A 19,117-nucleotide genomic window follows, 5' to 3' on the forward strand; every position below is an offset into this window, starting at 1 on the left:
GGGGCACCTGTGTGGCTCGGTGGGTTAAAGCCTCTGCCTTCGGCTCAGGTCATGATCCCAGGGTCCTGGGATTGAGCCCTGCATCGGGCTCTCTGCTCAGCGGAGAGCCTACTTCCTCCTCTCTCTCTCTGCCTGCCTCTCCACCTACTTGTGATCTCTCTCTGTCAAATAAATAAATAAAATCTTAAAAAAAAAAAAGAATTGATAAAGAAAGGTGTGTGACGTGTAATTGGAAATATCCCTGCTGCTCTCCAAAAGGAATTACACAGGGGAGCAGTACTCCTGGGGAACAGAGCAGTCAAGGTCACAGCAGAGCGGAGACGGGCAGAGAAGAGATGTGGCTCCATCCTCCCATAGGTCTGTCCCCACCCCACAGTGTGTTTGGCCCAAACTGCAGGTATGTGAAATACACCACAAGAATGTACTTAAGTACATTTTTAGAAACTCTTTTCCATTTTGCTACATTTTTACCAGTTACAAACATTACATATGTTTAATTATTTTAAAACAGCTCTTGGGATTTTTTTTTTCTTTTCAGTGGGGCAATATGTTATAAACCTTAACCTTACCACACACACTGATATTGTTTTGAGAACAAGGCACTAATATTTAGTCAAAATATCAAGAGGGATATAACACAGAAATGTTATGTTCAAAATAGGTTTATTTAAACAGCAAGAAAATCAGTTGTTCTTTTAGCAGTATTGAAGTACTCCTATAGTGGCTGTAAAGCTTAAGAATTAAATAAAAATTAATGAAAAGTAAGGAAGCCATAACAAATTCCTCAATTAAAGGGTTTACCCATGCCAAGTCGTTCTAAGACTCTAAATAATCCTACTTTAGGTGGCTGAGACTCCAAATGAAAAAGTATATGCAAGGAGAGAAATACTTTGGTTGCCAGTGCACAATTGCTTGTTTCAACAAATAACAGTTTTGCAAAATATCTACCACCCACTTTGCCCAATTTTACTAGCACATTTTATTTTAGGGATACTATATTAAAAAAAAAAAAAGACACAGGCAGTGAAAAATTTACATTTTTATAATACTGAGAGTTTTTAACACTTTCCTCCCAAATTCAAGGGTTTGGGAATGTTCCTAGTTTCCAGCTAAGGACTGCAAATGGAGCATACAGGTCTGCTAGTTTTTCTCCTGGATTCCTATGAATAAGACCAAAAATTCAAACAAAAACCAAAGCCACAACAAAAAGAACGAAACCCAACATGGAAAACGAAACAGGGTATCCACAGGAGTCCAAAATTTGTGGATAATCTGAAAGAAAGCTGCTCCTTGGATTTGTTGAAGAACCCTCAGTTTAAACCCTACAGACAGTTGGAACTTCCTAAAGGAACCCCGCCCACACGCCTCCAGCCCGGTGCGGAGCCCCACCCACTCGCTAGAGGTGGGAGGAGCGGAGGGCCCCCCCCCCCCCCCCGGGGGGGGGGGGGGGGGGGGGCCCCCCCCCCCCCCCCGGGGGCTTGGGGAGCTGTCCCAGTCCTGATCAGAATGACTGGCTAGGCGCCTAGATTTAGAGGCCCCACAAAACGCTACACATAACCACTGACAGCCGACCCACATCCAGGGGCAGCCCGGTGATACTCCCAACAGTAAGGAGAAACGAGGAAACCTCTGAGAAAGAGTTAAATGTTAGCTACTAGATCTAAAGCATCAGCGACACTGTACTAACGCAGCCAGAAACTAGTACACCAATGTTTTCAAAGTACAGGGGTCAAGGGAGGTGGAAATATTCTGTAACAGAATTCAATATTCTGTAATTATCAAACAAGAAGTCAAAAAAGGGACATTTTCCAAAATTTAAGAACTCAAAACTTTACCTTCCATTCACCCTATTTAAAAAAAGAATTACAAAAAAATTACTTATGGAGTTTTAATAATAAAACAAGAGAAACTTAAAAAAAATAGAAACCAAAAATGACAAACAGTGGGTATGATACAGAAGAAGCAAAGAAATATAGAAAAATAAATAACCCTATCAAAATATCGGGAATACTATCCTTGGCAAAGTGTGAGCAGTGCAGAATAGTTTCCTTTTATTGGCTCCAACAACACTTGCTCGTTTCCAGATCACATATAATTATGGAATGATATGGAATATAATTATAATATGTACTACTGTACCATATTTTAATTCTTAAAATAGTCTGTGAACCAAGAGATATAGAAGGTAAGCGATTGACCCAACAAGTATGGCTGAAAAAGGGGACTCGGGGAAGCAAAATATAGAGGCAAATTAAGCTTTACAACACAGCAGAAAAAGAAAAAAAGACTGAGATTGTATTTTCCACAAGCTTTGATATCATACCAAGACTTCCCTCTACCCTAGAATAGAGATGAGCATAACAGTTAGTGGTGACAATTCTTCACGTGTGTCAGGTACTATTTTGAGTCCTTTCTATGTATCATTTCATGGACTCTTCACAAAATTAAGTTTAGCATCTTAAGGAAAGCAGAGACCTTTTGGGAAGTGCTTGCTCCTGAGAGCTACCTAGGTCCCAGGGCAGTGGAGGCGAAGTGGGGCAATGGGACCAACCATCAGTAAGAGGAGCCAGACAGGAACAAAGGCAGCAGAGTGGGAAGAGAGAAGCCAATTCTCTGGTAACAAAAGAATTTCAGAAGGCAACTCATTCAACTTCTGTCAAGTCTCCCCCTTAACAGTGAGGACATGACGACAGAACCACAGGAGCCCTACTCTCAAGGAACCCATCCTTTACTGAGGGGACAATGAGGAAGCTGATGGGGTAAACAGGGAGAAGGCAGTACCCTTCATGGAGATGAGAACCTGTGAGCAGAACAGTCCCAGACTCTGGTTCATATAGTGGGCACCAAGATCTGTATGGTGTAGGCAGCACTGGGGAAATCGAGATCATTTGCCGGTAGAGAAACAGGAAGAGAGGCCAGTTGCGCCCCGTGAGCAGAGGAAGGGGCTGCAAAGCAGGTGGCCAAAGTTACATCAATGGGGTGGGAGACCTCTTTGAGATTTCTCAACCTGGGTTGAGGAATTGCTCCACAGCCGAGGAGATCTGGGGAAAGGACGCCACAGCAGGGGGTCAGGAGGGAACAGCCTGGCCAGGGAGAAAACAGTGTGCTCCAAATTAACCTGGCTAATTTGGCAAACCAAATGTCCGCAGTTTAAGTTTATTTGGGGTATGTGGAGTGGGGGTAGCTGTGGGTATATTTTAGTTTGTTTTGCATTTTATATTTATATCATCCTCAGATACTAAAAAAATATTTGCTTATTAGAGATGGATTCCATTCAAGCTTTCCAGATTTATTTCTTGATCACCCTTAATTTCAGCCAGAACTCTTAATGGCTAAATCTGAGTCCTTACTTGTAAAGGAAGCTACAAGTCTTAATTTAGGTGCAAGCAGGAAGAATGTTAAGATTATTTGTGCATTTTAGGTCTATATCCTAAAGCTCAGATACTATGTAAATTTCTGTCGTAACTGTAAAATCTCTTGAGTAAATGATCACATGCTGTAAGCCACATTTTCTGAAAGAGCTTTAAAAACAGAAACACAGGTTAGGAGCCCCTTAGGTTTTTCCAGAAGGAAGCAAGGCAAAATCAAAGAGCATGAGGAGGCCTGAGACAAGACCAGGTCACATGGCACACACCTCACATTCCTTTGGAAAATGAGACCGCTGCCCGGTGCCCACAGCGCCAGGGCAGTGAAGGAAATGAAGGGCCTCAGCACACCACCTGGCTGAGAAAGCCCAATCAACAGGAGTTTGGCCTCAGGGACAAGACGGTCCTGTGGTGTGTTGGGAAGACAACGGGGACATTCAGACTGGACACAGCACTGGTACAGGCACCTCACAAGAAAACCTCTCATGTTACCCAGTCCGGTTTTTTTAGATTGGCTCAGGTACAAGAACAAAAATGGTGCATGGTTCAAAAACACCTTAATTCCAAAATCTTCCACTTATATTTGGGTGGTGGGAATATAGGTGATAATTTACTCAGTAAAGTCCTTTAATTATTTCAAAATATTTCATGACACATACAATCTTCTCCATCCTATAGCAACTTCCAATTTTCACACTGATGACATTAACAGAATCTTAGAGCAACGACAGCAACATCACGGAACCTATACGAAGTAATATAATCAGGAATTTTAAAAATGTTTCTCTAAATCAGTCTTTAAAAATCTGACATTTAGGGGCAACTAGGTGGCCCAGTGGGTTAAGTCTCTGCCTTCGGCTCAGGTCAGGATCTCAGGGTCCTGGGATTGAGCCCCACATCAGGCTCTCTGCTCAGTGGGGAGCCTGCTTCTACCCTCTCTCTCTGCCTGCCTCTCTGTCTCCTTGTGATCTCTCTTCTGTCAAATGAATAAATAAAATCTTTTTTTTTTAAGATTTTTTTATTTATTTATTTGACAGACACAGATCACAGGTAGGCAGAGAGGCAGGGAGAGAGAGAGGAAGGGAAGCAGGCTCCCCGCTGAGCAGAGAGCCCGACGTGGGGCTCGATCCCAGGACCCTGGGACCATGACCTGAGCCGAAGGCAGAGCCTTAACCCACTGAGCCACCCAGGTGCCCCTAAATAAAATCTTTTATTAAAAAAAAATACATCTCAGAAGCAGCAGACAGCCTCCTTCTGTCTTCCCATCAGATGCCCTGGTCCTGCAGGAACCAGAAGACCCAGCTTCTTCTTTTGACTCCTCAGAGACTACACAGTGAACCATCTACTGTTCCAGCCATGAGTGAGCAGAATGGAGGGAGAGAGAGAGAGGCCCTGCCCCACAGGAAATTCGGGCCACGGGGAGGCTGGAGCCCTGCCACAGTTGACAGGGAGAAGGAGTACAGAAGCTGTCTGGGCCTGGAAGGCACAGTGCACCAGAGTCCAAGTCCACTCCTGAGAGGCACTCTCCTGATGGGCCGAGTTAGAAGGGGGACTAGCTAGTCAAGAGACTCTGTTTCTAAATGCACCAAATTCCAAGACAAGAATGAGCCATTTACCAGAAGCTTTCTCTCTTGTTTTCAAAGTGATTCTCCTTTAGAAAGGACACTGACTCAAAGTTTTATAGCTCATGGATTTTCCAGCATCCACAAATTTAGGACAATCAGAGGATAAAATTCAGAAAATCCCCAAATATGCTTACTACCACACTAGATCAAATGTACATGTAAACTAGTAAAATAAAGATCTGCTTACGAAGTAGAGGGTAGCTGAGTGGGCACGTTCGTTCATTGGGGGAAGTCTGCTTGTACATCTGCCTGACACAACTCCAGCTGAGGTCACCAATTTATTCATTCCTTCATTCATTCATTTAACAAAACTGTGGCTGAGCACTAGAGATAGAAACAAAGACCCTGACCTTGGGGGCAAAACCAGTGGCTGCTCAACCTTTCTGCTGCATACCCACCTGCCTGGATCCATCCTAGTCTGCCCGTCTCTTGACCCCTCCACTTCCAGACTGCATACAGACCCATCCGCCTGCTCCTCTTTGGTGTGCTTCGCCTGAGCCACACGGGGATGCGAGGGCTCTTTCCCCGTCCTCTAGTCTCTAGGAAGAGCTTATCCACTCCCAGTCATGTGATGCCGAGACACCAGGGGACACAGATAACTCCCAGATTGCACCTATAGCCCAGACTCCTCTGATCTCTAAACATGAATGCACAGATTGCATCCAACACAGCCCCTCACCCTGTGAACCTGATATCGGTGGGTGATCAGACCTGGAAGTCATCCTTAGGACCCCGTCCTTCCTACTTCCACATAAATCAACCAGATCCCACTTCTTAGAGATCTCTCATAGTCATCAGGCTCCATGCCTCCAGCTGACACTAAGCTTCCATCACTCCCACCAGCAGTAGCAACAATGGCTCCTTTGGCCTTCCCGCTCCCCTCTCCGCACTCTAAATCAGTCCTCACACTGAAACCCCAGATGCCCTTCAAAAACGTGCATCCACTTACATCATCCCTCTGATGGAAATCTGACAGGTCGACTTTCAACTAAGACAAATGCCCTTACCAGGCCCACAAGCCCTGCCTCCCTCCCTTCCTCTCACACAGTGCCACTGTCCTTCTTTGTTTCCACTCCAGGAAGACTGGCCTTTTTCATGTCCCTGGAAATTGTCATGATCTGTCCCACTTTGGGATCCTGTACTTACCCAAAAGTCTGTACCTTTTCCTTCAAAGGGCTTACTGCAGTTTGTAATGAAGTTTATTCCTGCAATTCTTTATTTTGTAACTCTCTCTGCCAAGAGGGCAAAGGTCACATCTGTTTCTTAGCCACTGTATTGGTAGGGCCATACCCAGTGCTAGGTACACGGAAGCAAATAAACGATCACATTTAAAACTTAACTGAGGGTGCTGTACACCTTAAACTTACACAACGTTATATGTAAATTACATATCTCAATGAAAATAAACTAATTTTAAAAAGAGCATGAACTGGGGTAAAAAGTTAACTAATGGGACATTTAATATAATTTACTTCATTCTATGCACTAAAACTTACCCCCAAAGAATCAGAAACATACTGAGGTAATTAATATGCAAATAGACATGAAAATGTTTCTATAACCCTATGAATACGTTCAATAGCATAAATAGTCCCAAAGTAAATTTTATATCTTAACTACAATGCAAATGTCAAATAATGGAAGCAACCTCCATTCTAATCACTTGGTGCTATATGCAGAAAATACTATTAAGGGGCGCCTGGGTGGCTCAGTGGGTTAAAGCCTCTGCTTTCGGCTCAGGTCATGATCCCAGGGTCCTGGGATCGAGCCCCACGTCGGGCTCTCTGCTCAGCAGGGAGCCTGCTTCCTCCTCTCTCTCTGCCTGCCTCTCTGCCTACTTGTGATCTCTGTCTGTCAAATAAATAAATAAATAAATAAATAAAATCTTAAAAAAAAATACTATTAACACTATGGATCAAATATCAGTTGGCTCAAAGAAGCGCAGCCAATAACGAATAAAAAAGGTGTTTGACATCATTGGTCATAGGTGAAATGCCAATCACACTCACTAGGATGGCTATAATGAAAATAAGTGTTGGCAAGGATGTGGAGAAACTGGAACTCTCATATAGTTCTGGTGGGAATGTAAAATATGCAGCTGCTTTGGAAAACAACTTACCAGTTCCTCAAAAAGTAAAGCCTAGAGTTACCATCGGTAGCAGGCTGAATAATGGCCCTCCCAATGTACCAGGTCCTAATCCCTATAAATATGACCTTACTTTTAAAAAAGAGCCTTTGTTGGGGCACCTAGGTGGCTCAGTGGGTTAAGCCTCTGCCTGTGGCTCAGGTCATGATCTCAGGGTCCTGGGATTGAGCCCCACATCATCAGGCTCTCTGCTCTTGGGGAGCCTGCTTCTCCCTCTCTCTCTCTCTCTGCCTACTTGTGATCTCTCTGTCAAATAAATAAATAAATAAATAAAATAAAAAAGAGCCTTTGCAAATATGATGAAATCAAGAATCTCGAGATGGCAGACTTTCCTGGATTACCTGGGTAGGCCCTAGATACAAACACATGTTTCCTCACAAGTGTCTACAAATAAACCCTCACCTTTACAGTCACGGGATTTTTTATAAAGGCATGAAGAGAGCTCAATGGTGAAAAAATAGTCATTTCAATGAACGGTTCTGGAACTGGATATCCAATGCAAGAGAATGAAACTGAATCCCTACCTCACGACATATACAAAAATTAACTCCACCTGGATCAAATATCTATATGTGAGAGATAAAACTATAAAACTCTTAGAAGAAAATATAGGTGTAAATCTTTGTGACTTTGGATTAACTAGTGGTTTTTTAGATATGACACCAAAAGCACAGCAAAAAAAAGAAAAAAAAAATAGATCAATTGGACTTCATCAAAATAAAGACTTGTGTTCCTAAAAGAAATCATTTAGAAAGTAAAAGAAAACACAGAATGGGAGAAAATATTTGAAAAGCAACTGTCTGATAAGAGTATAGTAACTAGAATATATAAAGAACATTTACATTTCAACAAAGACAAGACAAACAATCCAATTAAAAAATGAGCAAAGGTGGTGCCTAGACGTCTTAGTCAGTTAAGCTAGCATCTGACTCTTGATCTCAGGGTCATGAGTTCAAGCCCCACATTGGGCTCCACGCTAGGCACAGAGCCTACTTTAAAAAAATGGACAAGGATTTGAACAGGTATTTCTCCAAAGAAGATATACAAATGGCCAATAAATACATGAAAAGATATTCAGTATCATTAGTCATTGGGAAACACAGATCAAAACACAATGAGATATGAGTGCCTGGCTGGCTCAGTCGGAGGATCAAATGACTCTTGATCTCGGGGCTGTGAGTTCAGGCCCCATGCAGGGTGTAAAGATTACCTAAATAAATAAAACTTTAAAAAAATTAATTAAAGAAAAAAAGAAAAGAAAAACCCACAATGAGAAACCACTTCACACCCACTCAGATTGCTATAATAAAAACAAAATGGAAAATAAAAGTCATGTCCTCAGAGAGGACATGAAGAAACTGGAACCCTCATATAGTGTTTGTGGGAACATAAAATGGTATAGCCACATTGGAAAACAGTCTAGCAGTGCCTTACAAAGTTAACATAGAATTATCATATTATCCAGCAATTCCAATCCTGGGTATATACACAAAAGAAATGAAAGCAGGGACTCAAACATTTGTGCCATGTTCCTAGCAGCATTATTCACAATAGCCAAATGGTAGAAACAACCCATTTGACAGATGAATGGATACACAAAGTGTAGTACATATATACAATATCCAAATCAATGCCACTGAACTTTGTATTTGAAAATGGTTAAAATGAGGCGCAGCCTGGGTGGCACAGTTGGTCAAGCAACTGACTCTTGGTTTCAGCTCAGGCCATGATCTCAGGATCATGAGATCAAGCCCCACGTGGGCTCCATGCTCTTCAGGGAGTCTGCTTATCTCCCTCTCCCTTTGTCCCTCCCCAACACACGTGCACACTCTCATTCTCTCTCTCATAAATAAAATCTTTTAGAAGTGGTTAAAATGGTAATTTTTATGTATACCCTACCACAAAGAAAACACGTGTACAGGCATGTTTCTAGCAGCATTATTCATAATAGACAAAAAAATTTAAACAGCTCATCGATCTACTGACAAATGGATAAATAAGTGATATATGCATATGGTGAAATGTTATTTGCCAAGAAACAAAGGAATTAAGTACTGATTCAAACTACAGCATGGATGAAACTAGAAAATTGTATGTTCACTTCTAGATGATTAGTGGGGTCAAGGGCAGAGGAACATTTACTATATTACTCTTTTGTTCCATACAGAACAATGAGTACATATTACTTCTTAAAAGAATAACATCTAACAAATGGTACAATGCCAGACACGATCTCCAGGCTGGCGCTGCTTACTCACCAATGAAATGTCTAAGCTTGCTGCACTGGCTGACAGGAGGCAGCTTCAGCATTTCCCTCCATTTTTTACTACGACCACTTTTTTTGCCATATCCTCCTGAATTTGGGGAAAAAAAAGGTATTTTTTTTAATGATCAGAAATATCCAACTATAACAGCTATTTCCACTAATGTATTCCATTTGAGGAGTTTGGTCCCTATGGTGAGTGAAAATACAAGCTTATAATAATGTGTCTTACTGAAGGCAGCTTGACAAGTATAAAAATCCCCAGCGAAGCAGTCACTGGCTTTATCATTTACAAACCATGTGACCCTGACCTTCAATAACTGACTCTGCGGAGCCTAAGCTTCCAAATTTGTGAGTTGGACCTAACACAATATATCACACATGGTTGCAAATGCCTGAAAAGGACCAGAAATATAATGGTAAAAAGGACAACATTGCTCCCCTCCATTCTAGTGAGGGAGAGTTGTGTTTGTTTTTTTTTTTTTTTTTTAAAGAGCAGGTAATGATAAGTGTAAAAAAAAAAAAATAGCCAATCATACAGTACTAAATGATATGCAACAAAATCAAGCATGGCAAAGATGAAGGGTGCTATTAGGGATAAAGTGAGATTAGAGAAAGCATCCCAAGAGGGTCACACTTGAACAGAGACCTAATGGGGATGAGGGAATGAGCCTCGGGAAGATCTAGAAGCAAGAAGAGAATGGCGGAAAAAGCTATTAGGTGATATTTGAGCAGATGGAGGCTGCATTGCAGTAAGCATGGCATACAATAGAGAAACACTGAATCACTATATTGTACACCTGAAACTAATGTGATATTGTGAGTCAACTATACTCAAAGAAAAGAAAATGTTTAATAAAGTAAAATAAAATTTTCAAAAGGTAATAGTTTAGAAAAATCTTTTTTTTTTTTTTTAAGATTTTATTTATTTATTTATCTCAGAGAGAGAGAAAGCAAGAGAGAGGGAACACAAGCAGGGGGAATGGGAGAGGGAGAAGCAGCCTTCCCACTGAGCAGGGAGCCTAATACGGGGCTTGATCCCAGGACTCCGGGATCATGACCTGAGCCAAAGGCAGACACTTAACCAACTGAGCCACCCAGGTGCCCCTAGAAATATCTTTTTTAAAAAGGCCCTTCGAACAAAACTCAAGAGAAGTTAGAACCTTCAATTTTTTTAAAAGATTTTATTTATTTATTTGACAGAGAGAGATCACAAGTAGACGGAGAGGCAGGCAGAGAGAGAGAGAGAGAGAGAGAGAGGGAAGCAGGCTCCCTGCTGAGCAGAGAGCCCGATGCGGGACTTGATCCCAGGACCCTGAGATCATGACCTGAGCTGAAGGCAGCGGCTTAACCCACTGAGCCACCCAGGTGCCCCTAGAACCTTCAATTTTAAGCATTCTGAGGAGTTGAAATTTTATTAAATTTTGTCCAAGAGAAAACATTACAGTTTTGGCCAGTAACAGAAAGGCTCCAGGGCTATCGGAAAGAATAGAAAAATCAAGAGGAAAGCCACGTTTTGGGAAGTGGTGAGCTCTACCTTAAGCACGGTGAGTGAAGCAGTATGAGGGAATGCCATCTGGAGAAGCTCAGGAGGGAAGGCCTGGCTAGACATACAGATTTGCTAGCAGTCTGCCAAATAGATGATGGTCTGGTTGGAAATGCAAGGGCTTCTTCCGTGACCTTCCTTTTGCTCCTCTACCCACCCCTTCCATTTCTGGGATCATGACTCTAGACTTCCAGCCACTATGTAGAGGTCACAGGGCACCTCAAAGTCAACATATTCAAATCGGACTCCGTTGTCTTCCCCTCAAATTCACCCCTCTTTCCACACTATGCCTCCAGTTAACTTCCCACCATCCATGGGGCAGATGGAGCTGGAAACTGGGGCACTAAATCTGTCTCTCGAGTGTCTCACCCATTTATTTGGAAAGCATTTGCAGCCCAAGTCCTGTGTGCTGGGCACTGTCTGGGCAGCAGCCATACAGCAGAGGGTCAGGTGGCCAGCAAAGGTGCTCCTGTCCCCTGCTCTCCTAGCCCACACCATTACCAAGGTCACTTGCCTCTTCTTCCAACAGGCCTTCCTACCTCCAGTCTCCCCTTTCAGACCCTCTCCCACACTGCCTTCCACTGCTACCTTCCTAAAATGCAAGTATCAGCTCACTTGAGTCTAGGCTGAGGGGAAATAAAGCACAGACCTGCCTGGCAACATCCCACAGGCACACCATGCCCAAGCCACACCATCTATGAAGGCCCCGAAGAAGCAAGAGCGTGTTCTGTCCAGGAAGCACAAGTGCCTTGACTGTCATGCAGCCTTCCTAGTGTAGGCAAATCTCTACTCAGCTCAAGCAGAAGCACCCCCCCCCAAGCCTATTGCCTATTTCCCCTTTCCTAGGGAGAGGCAGGCACTCTTTCCTTTTCATGCACTTTACATCTAGAAAACATCTTCATTAAATCTCAGCAAGGGCAGATTCTGGGCTTATGGTCTTATTCTCAGTGTATCTCCAACATTCAAACAAATAATCGAATAGATGTAAGGGGGCTCCAGGCACACTGCACACAGAAGACGCTAAAGGAACATTTGCTAACTTGGAGGAGACCTGAAAAATGGCGGATGCTGACTACAGCGCATGAGTCAGGTAGGATGAATTTCCCAAGGTCTAGGAGGTGAAGGAGGACAAGAAGGAGGAAGAGGAATAAGAATTAGATTTACTGAGTCTTTATTATGTGCCAGACACTTTTCTGGGAGCTTCACATATATTGACTCATTGACTCATCCTTCCCCCATGATAAAAATACTACCGCTATTCCCTTTTCTCAGATAAGGGACCAAAGCAAAGAGGTAAAATCACTTGTCCAACATCACACAACTAGTGAGAAGTGTGGGTCTGCAGCAGGAATCTGCTTAACCATTACTGCTATTAAGAAGCAAAAAGGTGTAAACAAAGCCTTTTTTAAAAGTACACAAACATTTATAAAATAAATTATTTGGCATAAACACATTTAGAAGTTAAGCTGGGATTTGAGCCCAGATAATCACACTGGCCAAGTGAGGACATTACCTTTGTCATAACAGCTGTTTTTCTATCAATAAACAGGACCACCAAGGTAGATGCATAGAAAGAACTGGAATCTGGTCTACAAATTCTGCTGGATATTAAGGGGTTTGGGGGTTGGTTTTCTACTACGAATACCATAATTATTTTTATAACATATTCTCTATTTCTATAACATATTATACACCATCCCTAGTCCTAGACCCACCAGAAACAATCACAAATTTAGTGCGTTTATAAATGTGTGTGTGTGTGTGTGTGTGTGTGGCCTTGAAAAATATATTGCTTTAGAGCAAAATTCTTAACCTGGCATTCATGGGCAGGTATCAGAGTATCCTGGAATTTGGACAGAAAAAAAATCACCTTTAGCTTAACTAACTTCTAACCAAAATTTATCATATCTTTCAGCCGTAAGTGTAGGCAAGAGCATTAAAATATCAGTAGTATCTTTGACTTCATCACCAAGAGCATTCAGATTTCCCTCTCACATTACAGCTGCTAGAGATAACTTAAAATATTTATGCTCACACAACCTTGATATGATCACAGAGGTGCCAGACCAGCTGTCAGACCGACTAGAAGTGCTGAGGTGATGGAGCCAAGCAACTGCTGCAGCTTTGTGCCTGGTAGTTAATTGTTCAGACTCAAAATGGCCAGGTCCTATGTTCTCACATCAATGGTCCAGCTATATATTTTACTCTCTGTGACTCCCTACAACTGATGGACACATGGAAGCAGGGGGGTTAGTCAAAGGCCAGACCACAGCTGGCCTAAAGCCCCATTCAAACGAGCCATGATGGCCTTCACACTGATGGCTCTTTAAAGGGTGACACTTGAACTTGCCTGTATATTTACTGCCTTGCTACCTAGTGCTCTGAGAACCAAGCACTTTCATAACACAAACCTGTTTAAAAAATTTACTATTTCAATATAGTTAATTTCTTTTACAATCATATGTATTTTTATTCACGTTAAGAACCTCTACTCTAGAAGCTGTTAGTAAGAATGGTGTGCTACTGGGGCACCTGGCGGGCTCAGTCGTTTAAGAGTCTGCCTTTGGCTCAGGTCACGATCCTGGAGTCCTGAGTCATGAGCACCACGTCAGGCTCCCTGCTCAGAGGGGAGTTTGCTCCTCCCTCTACCCTTCACCCAGCTCGTGCTCGTTCTCAAATAAATAAATAAAATCTTAAAAAAAAAAAATGGTGTGCTACTGCATACATTACAACTCGATTTTTTCCACACAGCTCAGTCCATTTTGACGCGGATTGTTCACTATTCCAGCCGGGCTCTGTTCTGTTCCTCTCTCTTCCCCACCCTCAGCCTCATGTTTCATGGCCCAAAACACTCCTCCTCAGCAAAGCTAGATCCCTCGTTTCCTCAGATCTTTGCTCCCAGTCACCCCACGAGCTTTCATGTCCTACCCCATGCCTAACCCTTAGCATCCCCCTTTTCTGCTTTATTCTCTCTTCTTGGCCCTTATCACTGTCCACCATACAATCTCTTTCACGGATCCTGTTGAGGACCTGTTTCCCCACGAGATTAGAAACTCCCTGAAGAGAGGGGTTTATCTGTGTTATTCACAGCCGTAAACCCGATAGCTAGATGAGCAGCTGGTATAAAACACTCAATAACTATTTGGTGAATGAGTGAATGAATGAATTTGTTTTAATTCCTATATAGTAATCTACTATATATTCTATTTATCTACTCCCTACTGATGGTCATTTAATGTTTTTGGTTTCTAATAGTAGACGTGTGTTATAGCAAACATTCTTACAAATGTCTCCTTTACCATTTCTGCAGAGTAAATGTCTAGAAGAGTTCTTGACCTGGGTGTGTTTTTTTCAACATTAATGGATACCATTCACCTGTTCTCCAAAATGGTTGTAATTTACGATTACTTAAAATACAGCATACATACTGGGTGTGATACCCTTGCTAGGAGCCGCTCAGAGTTACTTTGTAGAATCAAAAAGGGGACAACTCTTCCTTCAGTTTAGAACAACTTTAGTTAAGTCAGAAGAGCTCCACGAATAGCAGAGGCTGAGACTAAGCCAAATAAACTTAGTTCACTTGCCTCTTACAGTCAGTACATTAGCTAAGTGAAATAAGCCAGTCATTGAAAAGTCCTATACTGTTAAGATTCCACTTATATGAGGTATTAGGAGTCAAATCGTAAGAGAGAGAAGTAGAATGGTGGCTGCCAGGGACTGGAGAGAGGAGAGATAGGGGAGTTTTTATTAATTGGGATATAGAGTTTCAGTTGGGGAAGATGAAAAGAGTTTTGGAGGTGAATGGTGGTGATGTTTGCACAACAGTAAAAATTTACTTAATACCACTGTGCACTTAAAAATGGTTAAATACATTTATAACAACAAAAACTTTTGGGAAAAAAGAGTTCCTCAAACAACATAAAGTCATTTTGTTATTTAAGTGCTAAAAAGATATCACCCAAATGTCCACTTTATATTCAACCAGAAGTGAAAACAGATATGCAAACACAAGTCTTTTTTTAGAGATATTTATTTATTTATTTATTAGGAGAGTGTGATTGGGGGAGGGGCAGAAGGAGAGGGAGAGAGAGAGAATCTCAAGCAGACTCCCTGCTAAGCACAGAGCCCTATGTAGGGCTCTGTGAGATCATGACCGTGAGATCATGACCTGAGCCAAAATCAAGAGTCTGGTGCCCAACCAGCTGAGCCACCCAGGTACCCAGCAAACACAACAATCTTGATAAGGGTGTTAGTCAATGTGACCACTGATCCTGTAGAACACTCTCTCAGCACACAAAGCAGCATTTATCCAGAATCATTATACTAGAACAGTATATCTAGGTCCTAGCTTGCTCCTTAAGTAGATCTAGGGCTATTTTTCTTCCTCACTACAGCTAATGTCAGCAGTTACCGGATATGATCAAAGCAAAAGAGGGAAAAACTGCTAGTGGGTCTCCCAGTTCTTTTTCATCCCATGATAAAATCACAGGGTTTTTTTTATATTTCACCAAACGGAAAAATGAAAAAGGAGGATGGGAGAGAATGTAACAGACTTCCTTATAAGTACCTTATTTGGCCAAGTATATTTTCATTAATACTTCCTAAGAAAGGCTATTGCAATGCAAAAGTAGGATGCACAATCTTAAAGGATGATCTGCTAATTACATAGATTCGTTTTGTTTTGTTTTGTTTAAGATTTGTTCTTATTTAAAATCCAGAACATTGTTTTCACCACTCCCATTTAACTATGTCAATGAAAACTTTGCCTTCGTAACTTCTGTCCAGGAGAAACATAGTTCCAACAGATACTCTGCTCTTTCATGCCCTGTTTTGCTTCCATACTCTTAACTTCATTGTCCATTGTGGCTTTACTCACATTCAAGTCTCTTCATCTTGTCGTCTCAATGACAGCCCATTTCCCTCATGTCTCCCAAGAGTGGTCTTTTTCCAAGCATGTCTCTAAAATGCCTGGGAAGAGGAAGGACAGGATTATCAAAGACACAGCCTCAGTGCTCCTGATGCAGAAGAGCCAGCAAGGTGGACAGGCCTCCCCCTAAGGAAGGTCACAGGCCAGGGCAGCAGGTGCTGCAGAGCCTTGGCTGGGACTCAAGGCTTGGTTTGGCCTCTGGCCCCCAAGCCAGAATACAAGGCGATGATAGGTCACTTCTCAGATCCACAGACTGGCAGGGGAGCAGCATACCCTACTGGGCTAGGTTCTCCCTGTGTGTATAAGAAAGGCTGATCACAGGGTATCTATCCAGTGACTAAATCAGAGCAAAGCTGTAAACAGAAACAGAGCTGGCATCTCCTACGATATTTTCTTAGGGAAGTTCCCTAATTCCGACTTTTCCTGAGTCACATTGGCTCACCAATTTATATGAGCTTAAGTTAATGAAATTTTAGTGTACTTGATTTATCTGAAAGTCTTCAGAAGAAAAATAGTGTTTCAGAAAAACACTGCATTGTATCCGTCCAGCACAACCTTTCAGGTTATCAGATTCTAGCCTTCTTTGTCTTGACGTATTGTACAGCTTTCTGTAAAACTGTGGGTGACAGACACACATGCAAACTGTTTGTCCGGTAGTTCCCATGGACTTCTCTTCCCTCTAGAAAAATCAGTTTGCCCAGATTTGCAATTCAATTCCTTTCATCACATAAATGTGAGCTTTTTTACTTCATCTGAACTGTTTAGAACATGTGCCTGGTTCCCTATGTAAGTAAAAACAAAACACATGTTCATTTTAATGTGATCTGTATGAGCCTAATTTTACCTTTCTCTGGCAATTACCTTTTAGGATGCCTTACTCCTAGTCAAGCCCCCTCTATGAGACTTGTAGTGATGTTCCCTCTTTCATTTCTGATAATATTGTGTCTTCTTTTTTCTTAGTCTGGCTAGGGCTTACAGATTTTACTAACCATTTCAAAGAATCAGATTTTCATTTTGTTGATTTCCCACCTTTAGTTTCACAGATTTCTACTCTAAACTGGGGCATCTTAGGTGGCTCAGTTAGTTAAGTGTCTGTCTTTGGCTCAGGTCATGATCCCAGGATCCTGGGATCAAGCTCCATGTCAGGCTCCCTGCTCAGTGGGGAGTCTGCTTCTCCCTCTCCCTCTGTCTCTCCCCACCACTGACACTTGCTCTCTCTCTCTCAAATAAACAAACAAAAAACCAAAATCTTTCTTAAAGGTATGTTTAATCTCCCAAGTATTTGGGAGATTTTCCAGCTGTCTTTCTGGTTTATGGTTTCTATTTTAATTCCACTGTGGTCTGAGAGCAGACATTATATGATTTCTATTCTTTTAAAATTGTCACAGCATGTCTTATAGCCCAGAATATGGACTATCATAGAGAATGTTCCAATGTGACCTTGAGAAGAATGTGTAGTGTATTCATCAATCTCTCCTTGAAGTTCTATCAGTTCTTGACTCACATATTCTGCCTATATGTTGTTAGGCACATACACTTTAAGGACTACTACATCCTCTTGGAGAACTGACCCTTTTGTCAATATGTAATACTCCTCTTTATCCTTGTTTACTTTCTTTGCTCTGAAGTTTAAACTGTGTGAAATTAACATAGGTACACCTACTGCCTTTGATTAATGGCAGCATGTAAGACCTTTCTCCAACCCTTTACTTTAAATCTATGTGTATTTTTATATTTAAAGTGAGCTTTCTATAGACAACATGTAGTTGGGTCTTACTTTTCTATCCACTCTGACAATCTCTCTCTTTTGACTGATGCACTTAAGACCATTGATGTTTAAAGTGATTACTGATATGCAATACAGGCATACCTCAGAGACACTGTGGGTTTCATTTCACACCACTGCAATAAAGCAAATGTCACAATTAAGCAATACAAATGAATTTTGCCTTCCCATTGCATATAAAAGTTATGTTTACACTAAGCTGTACTGTTAACCATGCAATAGCAGTATGCCTAAAACACAATGTATATGCCTTAATTTAAAAAAAAACTTTATTGCTAAAAATGCTAACCATCATCTGAGCTTTCAGTAAGTCATAATCAACGATCACACATCACTCTAACAATAATTTAAAAGTTTGGAATACTGTAAGAATTACCAAAATGTGACAGAGACATAAAGAGAAAAAATGCTGTTGGAAAAGATGGCACCAAAAGACTTGACACATGGTAGCCACAAACTTTCAATTTGTAAAAAGTGTAGTATCGATAAAACAAGGTATATCTGTAGTTGGATTAATATCTACCATATTTTACTACTACTTGTTGCCCTTATCTTGTTCTTACTGTTGTTTTCCTTGATTTTTTTTGCCATTTGTGGTTTAAATAATTTTATAGGATTCTATTCTCACATTTTCCTTAGCATATCAGTTATACTTCTTTTTAAACTGTTTATCTTTTTAAGGATTTTATTTGAGAGAATGAGAGAGAAAAAGAAAGAGAAAGCATGACCGGGGGAGTGGGAAGAGAAGCAGACTCTCCACTGAGCATCCTGGGAACCCTTTGCAGGGCTCAATCCTAAGACTCTGGGATCACGACCCCAGCCAAAGGCAGACATCCAACCAACTGAGCCACTCAGGCTCCCCTAAACTGTTTTTAGTGGCAACATACATTTACAATTAATCCAAGTTCCCTTTCAAAGAAAATTATACCACTTCATAGGTAGTAGGAGTACCTTATAAATAATAAAATATTCCTAATTCCCCTCCTATCCCTTGTACCATTGCTAACATTCATTTCATTTATACATAGTATATCCTTTTTATATATGTGTCTCTATGTATAAATGTGTTACTTTTTATCTAACAGCTAATAGATTAAGAAAAACAAGTCTTCATTTTACCATCATGTATTCATTCTCTGATGCTCTTCCTTTCTTTATGTAGATCAAAGTTTCTGAATATCTAATTTTCTTTCTCTATGAACAACTTTTTTTAGTTTCTTGCAAGGTAGATCTACTAGCAACAAATTCCCTCAGTTTTGGTTTGTCTGAGAAAGTCTTCATTTCTTCTCTTTTGGAGGGTAATTTCACAGGATGCAGAATTCTAGGTTGGTGGGTTTTTCTTCCAATACTTTAAATGTTTCACTCCCGTCTTCTTCCTTGCATGGATTCTAAGAAGAAATCAGATATAATTCTTACCTTTGTTCCTGTATAAGCAAAGTGTTTTTAATCTGTGGCTTCT

At 41.3% G+C, this 19,117-nt stretch overlaps 1 protein-coding gene across 4 annotated transcripts in view; it reads right to left on the reverse strand.

The window, feature by feature from the left end:
- Window positions 1-19,117, reverse strand: part of GRK4 (G protein-coupled receptor kinase 4) — a 93,213-nt gene that overhangs the window by 59,646 nt on the left and 14,450 nt on the right. For all 4 annotated transcript variants that reach the window (XM_032855952.1, XM_032855928.1, XM_032855942.1 and 1 more), the window contains exon 2: window positions 9,395-9,490. In XM_032855952.1, the coding sequence (XP_032711843.1) occupies window positions 9,395-9,446 (52 nt within the window). In that variant the 5' untranslated portion in view covers window positions 9,447-9,490. The remainder of the gene's footprint in view (window positions 1-9,394; window positions 9,491-19,117) is intronic.

This window comes from Lontra canadensis, unplaced genomic scaffold (genome assembly GCF_010015895.1).
Source record: "Lontra canadensis isolate GAN:19392208 unplaced genomic scaffold, GSC_riverotter_1.0 scaffold1, whole genome shotgun sequence".
Classification (NCBI taxonomy): Eukaryota; Metazoa; Chordata; class Mammalia; order Carnivora; family Mustelidae; genus Lontra; species Lontra canadensis.